General features: G+C 30.6%; 1 protein-coding gene across 1 annotated transcript in view; it reads right to left on the bottom strand.

Annotated features, from left to right (window-relative positions):
• Window positions 1-15,017: 15,017 nt before the first annotated feature.
• Window positions 15,018-18,770, bottom strand: part of LOC145303805 (uncharacterized) — a 36,803-nt gene continuing 33,050 nt past the window's right edge. The window contains exon 10 of the mRNA XM_080145425.1: window positions 15,018-15,097. Within this exon, the coding sequence (XP_080001551.1) occupies window positions 15,069-15,097 (29 nt within the window). The 3' untranslated portion in view covers window positions 15,018-15,068. The remainder of the gene's footprint in view (window positions 15,098-18,770) is intronic.

The raw sequence follows: 18,770 nt of genomic DNA, 5'->3' as shown, positions 1-18,770 counted from the left end.
AAACCATCCAATTTAACGATACTTTTTAAAAAATATTGTTAGTAATTTAATGGCTATAGAATAACGTTTTCACTTTGTTTTTAAGTTTTTAACTCTTGTATTTTTATTTAATATCTGTGGACAGCTGTCTATAATATGATGTGATAAATAACAATTCCAGTATGGCCTCCAAACCGATTTATATCCGCTGGATAAGAACCTGTTCTAAGCCATACTGAAAAAGTCATGTATAGCATTGTATTACAGACATTTTCCCTAAAATTACTAAAATAAAAATCCTAAAGAATAATGTAAGTTTTTTTAGCACAGGCCTTCGGCCATTTGGAGCCCACAAAACTGGTTTTAATTGTATAATTTTCCATTTTAATATCCGTGGACAGCTGTCCATAATACAATGCAATAAATAACTATTCCAGTATGACTTCCAAACCAATTTATATCCGCTGGATAAGAACCGGTTCTAAGCTTCGTTTTACAGTCAAATTTCCACATTTTCCCACGATTACTAAAATAAAAATCATAAATAATAATGTCAGTTTTTTTATCACAGGCCTTTATCACAAAACTGGTTTTAATCTTATAATTTTCCATTTTAATATCCGCAGACAGCTGTCTATAATACAATGCAATAAATAACTATTCCAGTATGGCTTCAAACTGATTTATATCAGATCGATTAGAACTGGCTCTAAGCAATACTGAAAAATCATGTTTAGCTTCGTTTTACAGTCAAATTTCCAATTATTAAAATAGAAATCATAAAATAATGTTTAATTTTTTAGCATTGGTCTTAGGCACCTCAGGGCAAACAACACTGGTTTTATTTGTATATTTTTTCATTTTAAATAACTGTGGAAAGCTGTCTATAATACAATGCGATAAACATATATTCCAGTATAGCTCCAAACCGATTTATATCAGATGGATTAGAACTGGCTCTAAGCAATACTGAAAAATCATGTTTAGCTTCGTTTTACAGTCAAATTTCCAATTATTAAAATAGAAATCATAAAATAATGTTTAATTTTTTAGCATTGGTCTTAGGCACCTCAGGGCAAACAACACTGGTTTTATTTGTATATTTTTTCATTTTAAATAACTGTGGAAAGCTGTCTATAATACAATGCGATAAACATATATTCCAGTATAGCTCCAAACCGATTTATATCAGATGGATTAGAACTGGCTCTAAGCAATACTGAAAAATCATGTTTAGCTTCGTTTTACAGTCAAATTTCCAATTATTAAAATAGAAATCATAAAATAATGTTTAATTTTTTAGCATTGGTCTTAGGCACCTCAGGGCAAACAACACTGGTTTTATTTGTATATTTTTTTATTCTAAATAACTGCGGAAAGCTGTCTATAATACAATGCGATAAATACCTATTCCAGTATGGCTTCCAAACCAATTTATATCCGCTGGATTAGAACCGGCTCTATGCAATACTGAAAAATAATGTTTAACTTGGTATTACAGTCAAATTTCCACAATTATTAAAATAAAAATCATAAAATTAATGTTAAATTTTTTAGCATGGGCCTTAGGCACCTCAGGGCCCACAAAACTGGTTTTATTTGTATATTTTTTCATTCTAAATTACCGCGGAAAGGTGTCTATAATACAATGAGATAAATACCTATTCCAGTATGACTTCCAAACCGATTTATATCCGCTGGATTAGAACCGGCTCTATGCAATACTGAAAAATAATGTTTAGCTTGGTATAACAATCAAATTTCCACAATTATTAAAATAAAAATCATAAAATTAATGCTAATTTTTTTACCACGGGCCTTAGGCACTTCAGGGCCCACAAAACTGGTTTTATTTGTATATATTTTCATTCTAAATAACCATGGAAAGCTGTCAATTTTAATTAATATTAATAATTTAAGCATGTTAGAATTGTCCTATAATTTTCAAACTATGGATTTCCAGCCAAAAAATTGTTGATCAACAGTGCAGTTACTCTTTAATTTATTTGCCTTGTGGCTTTTCTTGGATGTAATTAAATATATAGGTTTACAATTCAAATATTATGCTTATTTTATTTTAAAATCTTTTTATCATTTTTAGTCTTTTAAAATCGCTAGGATTTGTAGTTGCACTTAAAAAAAGAGCGAATAATGAGATTTCCCTTTTATTATTGTTATTATTATAAACCGGTTTCAACATATCCAACACAATTTAGAATTTCTTTATACTCAATCCCTATGGCACCCCCAAGGTTGGGGTAAATTTTAAATGAGGGGGGGGGGGTAAAATAAAAAAAATTTGGGGGGGTTAACTTTTTGAAGGATACATTCAACCTCCCAAAAGAAATTGCACCTGGAAAAATACCAACCCCTTCAAAAAATATTTCTATCTTTTTTTTCTAAATTGATATGAAGAAGTCAAGAAATACAAGATATAGTATGATTATTAGATCTTTTCATGAAAATACACTTTTTCGAATTTTAGTCTTCTGCTAACCTAAAAAGTTACTTTAGGAGCCTAGAAATACATGTACAAAATTTAAGCTCTCCATCTCTACTGGCGACCTTGCGCCAGGCATGTAAAATATCAACAGATAACGGTAGCACGGCGGTTTTAACAATATCTCAGCAATGTGCAGGTTTTAAGCTCTTCTGCATATTTCAATTTAAACACATAAGGACAAAGGTATATTATACCAAATATCTTTTGTCAAAGTATACTCTACACCTAGCGCCAGTCAGTTTTCTAAAATCATGCATTTTATACCTGTGAAAATAGAAATCGCCAGCGCTAGGTGTAGAGTAGACTTTGACAACAGATTTTTGGGATATTATATCTTTGGCCTTATGTGTTTAAATTGAAATATGCAGAACACCTAAATTCATCTTCCAAGCCATTCTCTAAGCATTTTATTTTTTTTTATGAAATAACGGGATTTTAAAACTGCCCTTTGAAAAGGCCTAAAAAATATCTTTTTTTGTCATTTTTTTCACTGTTTATAGTTACAACTTATTAAGATATTATGCTCAGTTAAAAAAAATCGGCACCTCCAGCACCAAAACCGGTAAAAACTGGCAGTTAAACTTCTGTGCCCCTACTTGCCCCCCTCTTCGGCCAACAGTAGTTATCTCAAAAAGTAAAAGAGATATTACATAGAAAGAAAACTTTTTAAATAAAACTGAACTAAGTAACCATTACAGATTTCATTTTTGGACTTTCCTTCTAGGGGCTTGTGGAGCAAAAGACCCCCCAAAACACTAAAAATATGAGTTCTGAGCTTATTTTTAAAGATTTCAACCTGATTTTTTTTTAAAACTTTGTTAACATAATGGAACTCGGTAACATTTACAGATTTCAATTTTGGGACTTTCCTTCTAGGGGCTTGTTTAGCAAAAAAAAAAAAAAAAAAAAATATGAGTTCTGGACTTATTTTTAAAGATATCAACCTAATTTTTTTTGAGAAAACTTATTTCACATAACCAAACTCAGCAATCTATACAGATTTTAGTTTGGGACTTTCCTTCCAGGAGCTAGTGGAGCAAAAGACCCCCCAAAACACAAAAAATATGAGTTCTGAGCTTATTTTTAAAGATATCAACCTGATTTTTTTAAAGAAAACTATTTAAATAAAACTAAACTCAGTAATGTTTACACATTTCATTTTGGGACTTTGCTTTGAGGGGCTTGTGGATCAAAAGACCCCCAAAACCACAAAAAAATATGAGTTCTGAGCTGATATATAAAGATTTCAATCTGATTTTTTTAAAGAAAACTTTTTTAACATAACCAAACTCAGTAATGTTTACAGATTTCATTTTAGGACTTTCCTTCTAGGGGCTAGTTGGGCAAAAGACTCCCAAAACTAAAAATATGAGTTCTGACCTTATTTTTAAAGATAGCAACCTGATTTTTTTGTTGGAAACTTTGTTAACATAAACAACTTCAGTAACATTTACAGATTTCATTATTTGACTTTCCTTCTAGGGGCTAGTGTGATTTTTTAAAGAAAACATTTTTAACATAACCAAACTCAGTAATGTTTACAGATTTTATTTTAGGACTTTCCTTCTAGGGGCTAGTGGGACAAAAGACCTCCAAAACAATAAAAATATAAGTTCTGAGCTTATTTTTAGAGATATTGAGCTGATTTTTTAATGAAAACTTTTGAACCAAACTGAACTCAGTAACCATTATAGATTTAATTTTAGAACTTTCCTTCTAGGGGCTTGTGGAGCAAAAGACCCCCCCAACACTTTAATTCCTTCTAGGGGCAGGTGGGACAAAAGACCTCTAAAACAAAAACAAAATATGAGTTCTGAGCTTATTTTTAGAGATATTGAGCTAATTTTTTTTATGAAAATTTTTTGAACATAACTGTACTAAGTACCCATTACATATTTAATTTTGGGACTTTCCTTCTAGGGGCTTGTGGAGCAAAAGACCCTCCAAAACACTAAAATATGGAGGGGTCTTTTGCTCCACAACAATTGGTTATGTTTAAAAAGTGCTCTGTAAAAAAAATCAGGTTGATATTTTTAAATATAAGCTCAGAACTCATATTTTTTGTGGTTTTGGGGGTCTTTTGCTCTACAAGCCCCTCAAAGGAAAGTCCAAAATGAAATGTGTAATGGTTACTTAGTTCAATTTTATTTAAAAAAATTTCTTTAAAAAAATCAGGTTGATATCTTTAAAAAAAAGCTCAGAACTCATATTTTTTGTGTTTATTAGGGTCTTTTGCCAAACAAGCCCCTAGAAGGAAAGTCCCAAAATGAAATCTGTAAATGTTACTGAGTTTGGTTGTGTTAAAAAGTTTTCTTTAAATAAATCAGGTTGATATCTTTAAATATCAGCTCAAAACTCATATTTTTTGTGTTTATTGGGGTCTTTTGCCAAACAAGTCCCTAGAAGGAAAGTCCCAAAATGAAATCTGTAAATGTTACTGAGTTCCATTATGTTAGCAAAGTTTTAAAAAAAAATCAGGTTGAAATCTTTAAAAATAAGCTCAGAACTCATATTTTTAGTGTTTTGGGGGGTCTTTTGCTCCACAAGCCCCTAGAAGGAAAGTCCCAAAATGAAATCTGTAATGGTTACTTAGTTTAGTTTTATTTAAAAAGTTTTCTTTCTCTGTGATATCTCTTTTACTTCTTGAGATAACTACTGTTGGCCGAAGAGGGGGGCAAGTAGGGGCACAGAAGTTTAACTGCCAGTTTTTGACGGTTTTGGTGCTGGAGGCGCCGATTTTTTTTAACTGAGCATAATATCTTAATAAGTTGTAACTATAAGCAGTGAAAAAAATGACAAAAAAAAGATATTTTTTAGGCCTTTTCAAAGGGCAGTTTTGAAATCCCGTTATTTCATAAAAAACATTAAAATGCTTAGAGAATGGCTTGGAAGATGAATTTAGGTGTTCTGCATATTTCAATTTAAACACATAAGGCCAAAGATATAATATCCCAAAAATCTGTTGTCAAAGTCTACTCTACACCTAGCGCTGGCGATTTCTATTTTCACAGGTATAAAATGCATGATTTTAGAAAACTGACTAGCGCTAGGTGTAGAGTAGACTTTGACAAAAGATTTTTGGGATAATATACCCTTGTTCTTATGTTTTTAAATTGAAATATGCAGAAGAGCTTAAAACCTGCACATTGCTGAGATATTGTTAAAACCGCCGTGCTACCGTTATCTGTTGATATTTTACATGCCTGGCGCTAGGTCGCCAGTAGAGATGGAAAGCTGAAATTTTTGACATGTATTTCAAGGCTCCTAAAGTAATTTTTTAGGTTAGCAGAAGACTAAAATTCGAAAAAGTGTATTTTCCAGAAAAGATCTAATGATTATCTAACAAAAGACATTTGTTATTTTGTTTAACAATCAATAAAAGTGAATCTAATCTATAATAGGGATTAGATGTAACTAATTGAAATATTTTCCTACATCTCAGCTTTGTTTCTTTGTTAGTGGATAGTCTTTTTTCAACACTACTCTACAGACATGGTTATTCTATGATCTTCTTATTTGTTCAATTTAAAATTTAAGAATGTCATAAACAATTCCTATCCAGTTTGTATTTAAAAATTTTTTTTACAAATATAAAAAGTTTTTAGACTTTAGATATTTGTATTCTGCTCTTTAAGTTCTGACACTCTACAAGCACTTGGTTGGTTTGTTCTACCGTCCTATTTAAGGGCTTCTCAATTTCATGTATATTACTATCTTTGTTTTACAAGAAAATATTTTGCTGGAACAAAATTATTAATTTTAGAAATATTTTTGGTTTTTTTTACGGATATGAGGTCTTTTTGCATAGAATATCTATTATTCTTTTATAGTCTTTTATAGTATACACTGGATGTTAACTGATATAGAAAATTTTAAAAAGACTTTCTATCTCAAAAAAGAAATTTCCATTACCAAATAATTGTTACTTACAGAGAGAAATTGCTTCCCTATTAAAAGGAAGTAAGTTTATCGACTTGCTTGGTTAATAAATCACACTAATGTATGATTACAAATTACTATCACTTTTGAGAAAAATATTGAAATCAGTTGCTTTGAAGTTGTTTAAAATCAAAATATTTATTATACTAGTTGCTTCACCCTTGCCTCTATGGGAGGATTGGTTAATTGAGAAAAATATCATAAAACAACCCTAAGACTTTCGTAAAGCTTCCAAGAACAGCACAACTCATTTGGATCAGCCATGTCCGAGATCTTAAGCACCAGACAAAAAACGTTACTGCTTTATATTATAGGAAAATATATGAATAGAAATGAGAATTCTTTAATTAATTTAGTATAGTAATTCTAGTTATTACTTATCAAAAATAGTGCGGTTCAAACCTAATAACAATTCGGGCTAATATATATACTTGGTAATGAAGCAACTCTTTGGACACACTATGCAACAATAACAAATTTTAGTTGGGTCAGGGATAATGGGCGTTTAATTCAATTTTATAGAGTTTAAGCAGAATGTTCTCAAAAACCAGAAAAGAAAAGAAAAAAGTGTGAGGGAAAATTATATTGAATTTAGAAAAATAAAAATGAAACAGAATTCTAAAAAAAACAAGGATTACAAAATTCATTATAAGTTAAGCAAAAAAGTCATAGATTTTTTATTTTTATAAAAAAGAAATTCAGAAAATGATAAAAAAAGAGTCATTGAACCTCTATAATAGCTGACATAAACATCTACAATGTCTTTTAAGTTTTTAAAATTAACTAAAATAAGTATATTTATACGTTTGTTCTAGCACTAAAAGTCAACCAAAAGAATAAATTTATACCCATTGTCTCATACCTATATCTCTCATTTGAATATAATGCTGACGTGTATTTATAAATATTAACACTTGTTAATACCCATAAATATAGAGTTATTATTTTTAAATTTTCATAGTTACTTCATCTTCCATCACAAGGTAACAAGATTTATTTTAATATTTTCTATGAAATCTATAATACAAAGTAGTACAATGTTTGTCTGGCTGTCAGTCTTTAGCTTAAGATCTTGATAACCAGTGAACTGATTAGGCTTTACTTCAAATTATATATACCTATAGTTGGAAGCTATTTTCTTGTTTGGTGGCCAGGATAAATCATAAAAAAGTTTTAAGAGGGTAAGCTTGGAAAGATAACAGAAGACTTTAAAACATCTGTACATATAATACAAATCAGGGCATGCTATTATTACAAATATTTGATATACTGAATGACAGATTGACCTATAGACAGTTAGACACAAGCACATATTTAATAGCTTAGCTACTAAATAACAAAGTAATTTTGTATTTTAATAGATGGCAGTGAGAACAATGATGTCATGCTTTTTAGCATTTATCACTTTGCTTGTGTCAGGTTATGTAGCAGCTAATGAAGGTGAGAAATATTATCCTTGTTTATTATCTAGTTTTAATAACCTTATGGATTTAATACAATAATCAGAGATTATTTTTATTATTGATAAACTTACTTTATTATCATATTTAACAGCAAATAAAAACCCCCCACAAAAACAGATAGTTCAGATTTACCAATGTATATTGTGTACTTTTTAGATTCCAGATAAGGTTTCAAATTATGTATGTTATGTTATTTTTATCATCTAAAATTTACAATTAAAATAATTTTTTGATAAGATTGCATGTTTACAAACAGCATGTTTACACCAAAAAGAAACAAGATTGGTGAAATAACTGAAGAAGAATGCAAGGTATATTTTTAATACCTATATTCGCGACAACTTTCACTTCACAGAAACTGCCAATTTTCAATATACACAAAAGATCCCACGCTCTTAGGTTGACTAGAAACCAAAATTTACCTGATTACAGTTTAAAGAACAACAGAATAGAATTGATTTTTTAAATAGTTTTTTTTGCTTTACCAGAATGCATGTGGTCAAGAATTATATTGTATCTATTGGCAAATTTTGGAAAAAGATTGCTGGCTGCATCTTGCTGATGCCAAGAATAAAAAAAATTCTGATTTTGGAATTAATAACTGTAAGGATGGAAAACCAGCAGGTAGGTAGTTTTATTTTTCATATTTTCTTAAATTGAAGAATCTTATAGGCCAAGTAAAATGTATGACTATATTTGGAAAGGTTACCTTCAAGCTCTGATCAGAAGCCGCTAGTATTTTGATAATGTAACAAAATTTACTATTTATTAAATATTTAGTACCCACAGAGTGTAAAAACTATAAAGTTTTAAATGCATCAACAAGAAACATCAAAAAAGGAAATGAAAATGGATTGAACTGCGACTGGCTTGATAATCCCAATGGTATATCTACTGTAGATTGGCAAGGCCCTAACTGGTATAGATTTGAAGGAGGTGCTGGTAATCAGTTAGCTACAAAACCTCCAGGTATTAATCATTGTGGAACGCACGCCTCAGGTTGGACAAATAGCGAGCTACCATCCAAAGTTGGGTCAAGTAACGATATCAAGGTTTGTTTTGAATTGACGAGTGATTGTACTTGGTCAATTGCTGCCAACGCCACAAACTGTGGATCATACATGGTTTACCACTTTGATAATACACCTGTGTGTTATCTTAGATATTGTGGTACCAACTAATTATTAAAATCTATATCATGGATGAATGTTGTAATTTTTGAGAATACTTAGAAATTGCTTCTTGGATTGGACATGGACTGATTACAACAATATAATTTAAGCAATGCATTGATTTAAATTTATTCATATTTATATTTGTTTTTTTATATGTATGTATACATATATATTCATATTTAATCTTTAAATAAAGTGTTTGCATTTATTGATGTGTTAGTTCATTTTGATTATGTGAAAAATAGATCAAGAATTTATGGAAATATCAACAACAACAAAAAACCATGAAAATAGGAATATACTTATGTTTCATTAAACTTTGATGGTGAAAAATTTTACAAATTAACATTTACAGTTGGAGCTAACCAACCTTAAAAAACAAGGATGACAACATCCATAAAATCTAAGCTCTGAAATGGAAGGACATTCAAACATTAACACTTGTAGAGTGTCTGAACTGAATAAGCAGAATGTTAATGCATAAGTCTATACAATTTTGTAAATTTGTTGTAAAACTGCTTATATACATGATACTGTTTAAGGACATAATTACCTCTTTAGGACTTGATTATTGAGATGACTCGCCTATAAACTCGATATTTCAAAACTCAAAGGATAATTTTAACATACAAAAATTTATTGTCAAAAAAGTAAAAAAAAAGTAAGTTGGACTGTATGGTAATGATTATAGAGTTGCTGTGATTTCTAAGGCGTTGAATATTTTTGTAGATCATTTTCACAAATATCACGGTTTTACTTAAAGCTGAAAAAAATAGGGTTTTCTAATGTCTTGATTTCAATTCAAGCTAATTGGCCCAAATCTTCTACCTGGATTTCTATCTATAGTTAACTGTGGAATTACTATGAAAAAATTGAAAAATTTAATTGTTGCAACATTCAAATTATAATCCAATATTCTTTTTATCTAAAATTGAACAATCAAAATTCCATTTCCAATTTATGTTCATCCTATTGCCCAGTTCACAAACAACTTTAGGAGGTCGACTGATTTTTTCTCTAGGTCAACCTAAACAAGTACAACTAACAAATGCCTTTCTAATTTAAGATTAAAAGCTCTATATCTTTATCATAAATATTTATATGTCTTTGATTGCATTACCTATGGACTGGTAGGCAAAATAAGTTGTTTACTGGATTCTCTGAAGAAAATGGAATCATCACAAAAAAGCAGCTGACAATTTTTTTAAAAATGACCAGTCAAACAACGGGAAATTTATTTTTTATACTACTAGCCACAAAAATCATACCAAAAACACCATGTGAAAATCAGCAAAAAAAATTAAAGCTTCTACAAATCAGTCAGACTAATAAAGATGTTATATACACAAATAGGCCCCATAATGATGGGAATGGTGACAGAAAAATCAGAGGTCTAGCTTTATTAGCAGCTAGGTAAGTCTAATTTCCTCAATATCATTATGGATGCACTGACAAATGAACTATAGGGTAACTTTGCTACAGATATAGATAAAATACTGGCCTCTATTCTTGTTTTAAAAAGAGAAGAATAAAATAATTATAAAACTTTAAACTTTTATTTAAACATTTTAGAAAGAAATTTTTGTAGAGATGCTTTACATAAAAAAGAATTATTATCCTAAGCACTATTAATCTTGTCAATATGTCATATACTACAAAAAAAACACATGTGTAATTACTAAAAACATGCACAGAGAGTTGCCTGGAGGATGTGCGAATGGGATATAATTATACACCCCCTTCAGCACGCCTCTGGTTTTATCTACAGAAAATACAAGTGAAATTTTGTAAAAACATTTATAAACCTTCCCTGGACGTATCAGAAACTTCACTGTAAATAAGAACCTCAGACCTCAGATTACTTTCATAAATGGATTGATCCCTCAAAGTCCTGAGTTTTTTTTATATTAAATTTAAGCTAATTAAAACTCTTGATGATGGTTTTTAAAATTTGCAACTTCGCTTTAATGTATATCGTCATTTAGGATTAATTTTTTCTTCTCATCATTTCAGTAAAGGTTAATTAAGACAGACGGACCCTACATCGGGAGGTTGCGGGTTCGAATCATTCTAAAGACGTTAATTTTTTAAAGACTGCTGCTATATCTGGCAAGTGACACTATGATAAGATTAAATTAGTGGAAAGTATTGGCTCGTAGACAGGCACAACTATTTACCATGCACAGTTAGCACTTCAGGACAAAGCCCATGCAAATAAGAGGTTGGTTGTCTGTTGGATGTTACTTAACCTTACATTTCATATCCTATTACAAGTTAATGATGTTATTGGGTTCTCTAGATGTGATGTCCCAGTAGATGTACATTGGTTAGTAAACTAATTATATGCCTTATATCTTGAATAACACATTTCTCTTGATGTCCTCTAGAGCATTACAGACAGGGTGACGGACCTAGTGAGTTACACAGTTTTTGCCAATAGATTTTCCACCGTCTATGAAAACCGGCCCCTAAATCTTTATAACAGACAGAAAGACATTTTAATCAAAGACTAGCTTTGCTACTAACATTGAAAAAAAGCTTAACAGACAAACAAACATTAATAAAGTTTTTTTTAAATTTAACATTTTCAAAAAAATTATTATACACCTGCTACTTTACTGTTACATTTACATATCAACGAATAGAACTATCCGTTACGGACGGACGTATGGACTCTGACATTAAAAATACAGTAACTTTGCCTTTAGAAAGGAAGAGAATATTTTACTGTCTGTCTGTGTCTGTTAAGATCTAGCAAATGGTTAAATTAAAACAACATTTCGTCAATCCATAAAGTAACTTATTTTTTAAATTGAGCGGTAGAGTGAGAGAGAAAGATAGATTGTATATAGATTGACAGATAGAGAGAAAGATAGAGGGATATATAGATAGATTAGTAGAGAGAGAGAGATTGAGAGAGAGAGAGGGAGAGGGAGACAACACAAAGTATATGACAAGAGAGAGAGAGAGAGAGAGAGGGAGACAACACAAAGTATATGACAAGAGAGAGAGAGAGAGATTGGGAGAGAGAGAGATAGAGAGAGAGAGAGAGAGAGAGAGGGAGAGAGAGATGAAGAGATAGAAAGAGGGAGATGAAGAGAGAGAGAGATATGAAGAGAGAAAGATAGATAGATAGAAATAGAGAGAAAGAGAGAGAGAGAGAGAGAGAGAGAGAGAGAGAGAGAGAGAGAGAGAGAGAGAGAGAGAGAGAGAGAGAGAGAGAGAGAGAAAGAGAGAGAGAGATAGTTAGAGGGAAAGAGAGAGAAAATAATTTGGGTACCAGTGTAATGAAAAGCCCAAGGTCCCCTCCGTTGAAACAAGTATGTAATGAAAAGCCCAAGGTCCCCTCCGTTGATACAAGTATGTAATTGCTTCGCTATGTATGGACATAATTGTTTTACAAGTTCTAAAAATTTTTAAAATTGAACTTTAAGAGATAAACTAAAATCAAAGCAAGTTTTAGAGACAAAAGACCGAATTTAACCTTTTTAATAGAATAGTGATCTATTTATGTATATAGACAGCTTTACTTGTATTGTATAATTATTTTTTTTTGGAAAAAGCAATAGGACAATAAATACAAAATTCAAGGCACTTTTATATTGATTTTTCTTTAATGTAAAGTTTCTTACGGGTATTGGAAAGGTTAGCGCTAGAATACCACTACCCTTCTAAGATAAATTAGCCTTTGAAAAAAAGTATATCTCCCTCCTCCCTAAACTGAAAAGAATTTTTAAAAAAAAATTTATTTAAACTTAAACATTAAAGTGGATTATTTACCACCCCCGCACATTCAAAGGCTTCTAAATAAAGTAGTAAGGTCTTTTTTGTCTGTAACTAAAGATATCGAAAGTCCTGGTCCAAATTCATTTTACTTTCCATGGAAGCTTTATAAAAGGATGATTTATTTTAGACCTCCACCGCCCTCCCCTTTAGGTTAAAGGCTAAGTTACTGGTTCAAAAACTAAAGGCTACGCCACTTGATGCCTCTAGAGACACTTGAAGGAAAAGGCAGCATTGATTTAATTCTAAAAAGAAAAGGTGAGAAAAAAAAATATTTTTGGGGTTCTTTTTTTTAAAGAATGGATTTTCTTGGACCTCTGAGAAGCTTCACTGAGAACAAATCTATACATTATTACATGGATGTTGCACCAGATTTTTATGTACTCTGAAAAGTGAAGCTGGCTAAAAAACACAATACCCCTCATCCACCACCTTCACCCCATCCTCACTGATCATTACATGAAACACATGAAAAAATCAAATGGAGGTCAGGTAAATAACCTAAACTTTAAGGTGTCATTGACAGCAGTCTTGCCAGTAGGAGTGTAATTGATAGGTAATAATTATTGTTAAAACGAAACTCCTTTCGTTAATTCAGGCATATATAAATTTTCCTATCAATTTCAAACTTTTGATGATTATTCTCGGAACAGATAAGTGGAATTTAAAATACCCAACAAGTCCCTAATCGATACCAGACAGCCCGTACGCGTAAAAAAACATGCTTATTTATGAAAACTTCTTTGATTATATTATTGAAATTAAAACTTTCCTTTAATTAGGGTTGTCCATCTTTTCGTCCGTAACGGTTAGCTCTTTTCGTTAGTTTAGACATGTTAGAATTGTCCAATCGATTTCAAACTTATATATAACCATTTTGACAAAAAAAAATTATGTAATAACCTATTTATCTGTTTTTTATGTGATATAATCATTAATCATCCGTTTTTGGAGTACTGATTCCTATTATAAAAAGGTAAAATTTTATAAGCGAAGCATCTCTATAATCAAGTCCTAAAAATGTCAGTATATCCTTAAACAGTATTCTGTATATAAGAATTTTTGCAAAAAATGTACGTATAATTTTGTCAAAACTTATATATTTTCATTTCTAAAACTCTACAAGAGTTAATGTACGTCTTTCATACTGTTTCGGGTTTCAGAGCTTCGCTTTCATGGATGTTTTAATCCTTGTTATAATTTCATTTTGTCAAACAGTAAAAAATACTTTTTAACAGCAACGCTTTTCTATATTTAGAAATTGTTAGAATTGTCCTATCGATTTCAAACATATGGTAATTCTATAGTAGTTAGGCACGATTTAGAAAGCATAGCAACTCTATAATCATTACCAGAATGTCCGTACGTTCATTTTAAACATATTGATTTTTTTACTTTTTAACAACAAATTTTTATGTGATCTAATTATCCGATTGATTTTTGGTATAATAATTCCTGGGACAGCAAAGTACAATATTATAAGCGAAGCAACTCTATAATCAAATCCTAGAAATGTAAGTATGTTTATAAACATTATAACAGCAGTTTTTCAACAAATTTACTTACAATTTTGCTTCAACTCTCATACATTTATATTCTGATTATTCAGTCCTGACACTAAGTGTTAATGTCCGTTTGTCCTACTGTTTCAGTGATTTGCTTTTATGGATGTTTTCATCCTTGTTTCTAATTAGCTATAATTCTAATTAGCTATAATTAGTAACCGAATAACTTTATACATCATCATTTTGTAAACTCAAATTATGAGTAGCTGTACATTCGTAATAATACAATAACTAATTTCAACAAATATTAATTGTGAATGATTATATTTCAAATCTAATTCAGCACTTTTAGAATAAAGTAAAGAAAGATAAGACTAAAAAAAATATTAAATATTCTAATTTAATTAAAAATGGTAATATTAAATCATTGTAGGTAATCACTCTATTCACACAAAGCAATTCTGTTCTAAACTAAAATATAAATTCTAATAATGTTAGATATAATCTTAGATACAAGATGGTTTAAACAGATAGCTGGGTGATAAAATCAAAGAATTAAGGATAAAATATATTCCTGTATCCAATTTAACATAGGAATTCCCTTCTTATATGTAGGTGTTATAATTTTCACTCTTTCCTATAGATATAGGTAACGTTTATGAGTTTCAACCTTTTTTATATTAATTTAATAAAAATGGTTTACCTTGCTGTAATTCAGACTTTACTCAATCTCACTTCCTTTCTTAGCACCTGAATAAATATTTCATTCTTAGTTGTATTATATGGATGTGTATTACCCCGTCTTATTAAATTTGGTAAAATCTTTAAAATTGAGATCACACAATAGCTTTACAAACAGATCTTTTTGCAGATTTTAATAACTTTGCATTGCTTGTGTGATCGCAATTTTGACATTACAGAAAAAAAATATTTTGAATGGGTCATTTTTTGCATAAATTAACCACATTTTGGCTGGGGGACAAAATTTTAAAAAAACTTTTTATATTATATTAAGCGGGGCATGGAAGTTGAACCCCTGTTTCATTTTCGTTTTAAAAAGAAAAATTGAGTAATAACATTTCAGGAAGCGATTTTTTAGAGCAGGGTGATTGTAATCTTTGACTGAATAGGTTTAATAAAGCTACACTGTTAAGGAGAACTATATCCGTTCAACAGTTAGCAAAATCCTTTATTACATACAGACATAGATCCTGTTATTAATAATTCAAGACTGCACTTCAATATGATAACTTTATCATATGATTTGTAAAGTCTAGATTAAGGTATAGTTAACAAGCAAAATAAATCTAAAATAATATTTGGGGGTAGATACAAAGGTCATTCTTTCTACAAAGCATTGCCCCAAAAAAATCATATGACCTTTTAAAAAAAAATTTCGGATCATGGAAAGAAAACAAAGTCATTCCTTAATTAGGACAGAAGTCACCTTCCTAGGAAGGACATAAGTAGCTTCCCTTATGTGAGAATTTGTTAGATGAAGGGCATAACTTGTCTCCCTTAACAAAGATTTTGCAAGATGAAGGACATAAGTAGCCTCCCTTCACCACACAAAACCTAGCTTTTTGGTCCTTCACATAGCAAAATCTTGCATAAAATAGTTTATCTGTCCTTCACATAGCAAATTCTTGCAAAACATAGCAAATTCTTGCAAAACTTAGCAAATTCTTGCAAAACATAGCATTTCTGTCCTTCACATAGCAAATTCTTGCAAAACATAGCAAATTCTTGCAAAACATAGCAAATTCTTCTAAAACATAGCAAATTCTTGCAAAACTTAGCAAATTCTTGCAAAACATAGCAAATTCTTGGAAAACTTAGCTTTTCTGTCCTTCACATAGCTAATTCTTGCAAAACATAGCAAATTCTTGGAAAACTTAGCTTTTCTGTCCTTTACATAGCTAATTCTTGCAAAACATAGCAAATTATTACAAAACATAGCAAATTCTTGCAAAACATAGCAAATTCTGGCAAAACATTGCAAATTCTTGGAAAACTTAGCTTTTCTGTCCTTCACATAGCTAATTCTTGCAAAAAATAGCAAAATCTTACAAAACATAGCAAATTCTTGCAAAACATAGCAAATTCTGGCAAAACATAGCAAATTCTTGCAAAACATAGCAAATTCTGGCAAAACATAGCAAATTCTGGCAAAACATAGCAAATTCTGGCAAAACATAGCAAATTCTTGCAAAACATAGCAAATTCTTGGAAAACTTAGCTTTTCTGTCCTTCACATAGCTAATTCTTGCAAAACATAGCAAATTCTTGGAAAACTTAGCTTTTCTGTCCTTCACATAGCTAATTCTTGCAAAACATAGCAAATTCTTACAAAACATAGCAAATTCTTGCAAAACATAGCAAATTCTGGCAAAACATTGCAAATTCTTGGAAAACTTAGCTTTTCTGTCCTTTACATAGCTAATTCTTGCAAAACATAGCAAAATCTTACAAAACATAGCAAATTCTTACAAAACATTGCAAATTCTGGCAAAACATAGCAAATTCTTGCAAAACATAGCAAATTCTGGCAAAACATAGCAAATTCTTGCAAAACATAGCAAATTCTTGGAAAACTTAGCATTTCTGTCCTTCACATAGCAAATTCTTGCAAAACATAGCAAATTCTTACAAAACATAGCAAATTCTTGGAAAACTTAGCATTTCTGTCCTTCACATAGCAAATTCTGGCAAAACATTGCAAATTCTTGGAAAACTTAGATTTTCTGTCCTTCACATAGCTAATTCTTACAAAACATAGCAAAATCTTACAAAACATAGCAAATTCTTACAAAACATAGCAAATTCTGGCAAAACATAGCAAATTCTTGCAAAACATAGCAAATCCTTGGAAAACTTAGCATTTCTGTCCTTCACATAGCAAATTCTTGCATAAAATAGCATTTCTGTCCTTTCAATTTATGAGATCTTAAGCTACAGACAGAAAAACTTTGCTTTTTTGTTTTCAATAAACCAGGATATCATAACACTAATGGAGTAACAATGTTGTTTGCAAAGTACAGTTGAAGCTTTCTGACTGCCCATGTACTATGTGTGTTAGTGTCTGTGTATGTTCTCACAGCTTTAGTGGCCAGGTGGAAATATTGAGAGCCAAAATTATCAATTTAAAATTTAGAAATGTAGATTCTCTACAAAAATGTAGTCTCTTGATATTTTTACTAGGCTCATTACATATTTTTTTGTATTTTTTAGAATATATATATTTTTTCTTGGCCACATTATTATCATTTCTCCCCTTCCTTGACTGGCTATCTATCTATCAAACTTATTTCATAATCCTTTACAGTAGCCAACACATAAAATATTAGACCAAAAAGTATTTAATATGAATCTAATATTTCTACATATTTATTTTTGATTATTATATCAAACTATTTTTTTCTTCATAAAATATACCTATACAATCATCAATGCTTATACAAAAGAAACAGGAGAAATTGCCCAAGAAAAAAAAATTAACTAACCCTCTCAAAGATAAAAATTAGGTTTCTTTTTAAATAAGATAAAAACCATAGAGTTGGACATTTGTATTTGATGAAAGTACACACCTCTCTACATAGAGCATAGTCATATTAGTGTCATAGCTGTTAGTCTCATATAATGCAATTCTCCATTTATCTGGTACAAACTCTAAAGATGGTTGACAACTTCATTTTCAGCGGTTCAAATAAATCAGCTGATAAATTATGTAACGATTGCAAGGGCTTACTTTGAATTTTTAGGAAAGCGGATAGAAAGTTAGATTTTTTTCTCCCCATAAATGTTTAGAATTGAATAATTTTTTTTATTTTTGTAATACAAAATAAAACTAATTTACCATTCCATGAAAAATCATCCCTGAAAAAATACTTGGTTTAATTATTAGAGTTGTTGTTTAATCTTTTATCTTTATACTAGCGGCTACGCCCCCTAGAGGCCTCTAGTGGCACTTTAAATGTTTTTGTTTGTTAAAGTTAATTTTTTATGTACGATACCACCTTATTTGACGTTGAAGTCTCCCCTAAATTTTGATAAATTTCGATTTTTGTCATTTCTCTTGAGAGGGTGGTGGTACCCTCCCCCAAAATAGTTATGAACCTTCCCGGGACTTATGAGAAGCCACCCTGTTAAGGAGAACCCAATTGGTTCAGCGGTTAGCGAGATCCTTTGGTACAGACACACAGATACACACATAGACATCCTGTTACTTTAGTATAAGGATAAACCCAGGGAGGGAGGGTACATTAGACTTTAAATAAGTAAAGTATTGAAAGGGGTATTTAAAATTAATTATACTGGGAATGTACACAAATTTACTGGCCATTATCCCTAGAGATCCTTGAGACTTCTGTTCAAAACGAAGCTTTTCTATAATTAGGTTGGTTCTTTCTATATGAAACAGTTA

Source organism: Acartia tonsa, chromosome 13, assembly GCF_053477335.1.
Source record: "Acartia tonsa isolate MP-2025a chromosome 13, ASM5347733v1, whole genome shotgun sequence".
NCBI classification, from domain to species: domain Eukaryota; kingdom Metazoa; phylum Arthropoda; class Copepoda; order Calanoida; family Acartiidae; genus Acartia; species Acartia tonsa.
Note: the sequence above shows the minus strand (reverse complement) of the source record. Positions and strands in the feature narration are given on the sequence as shown.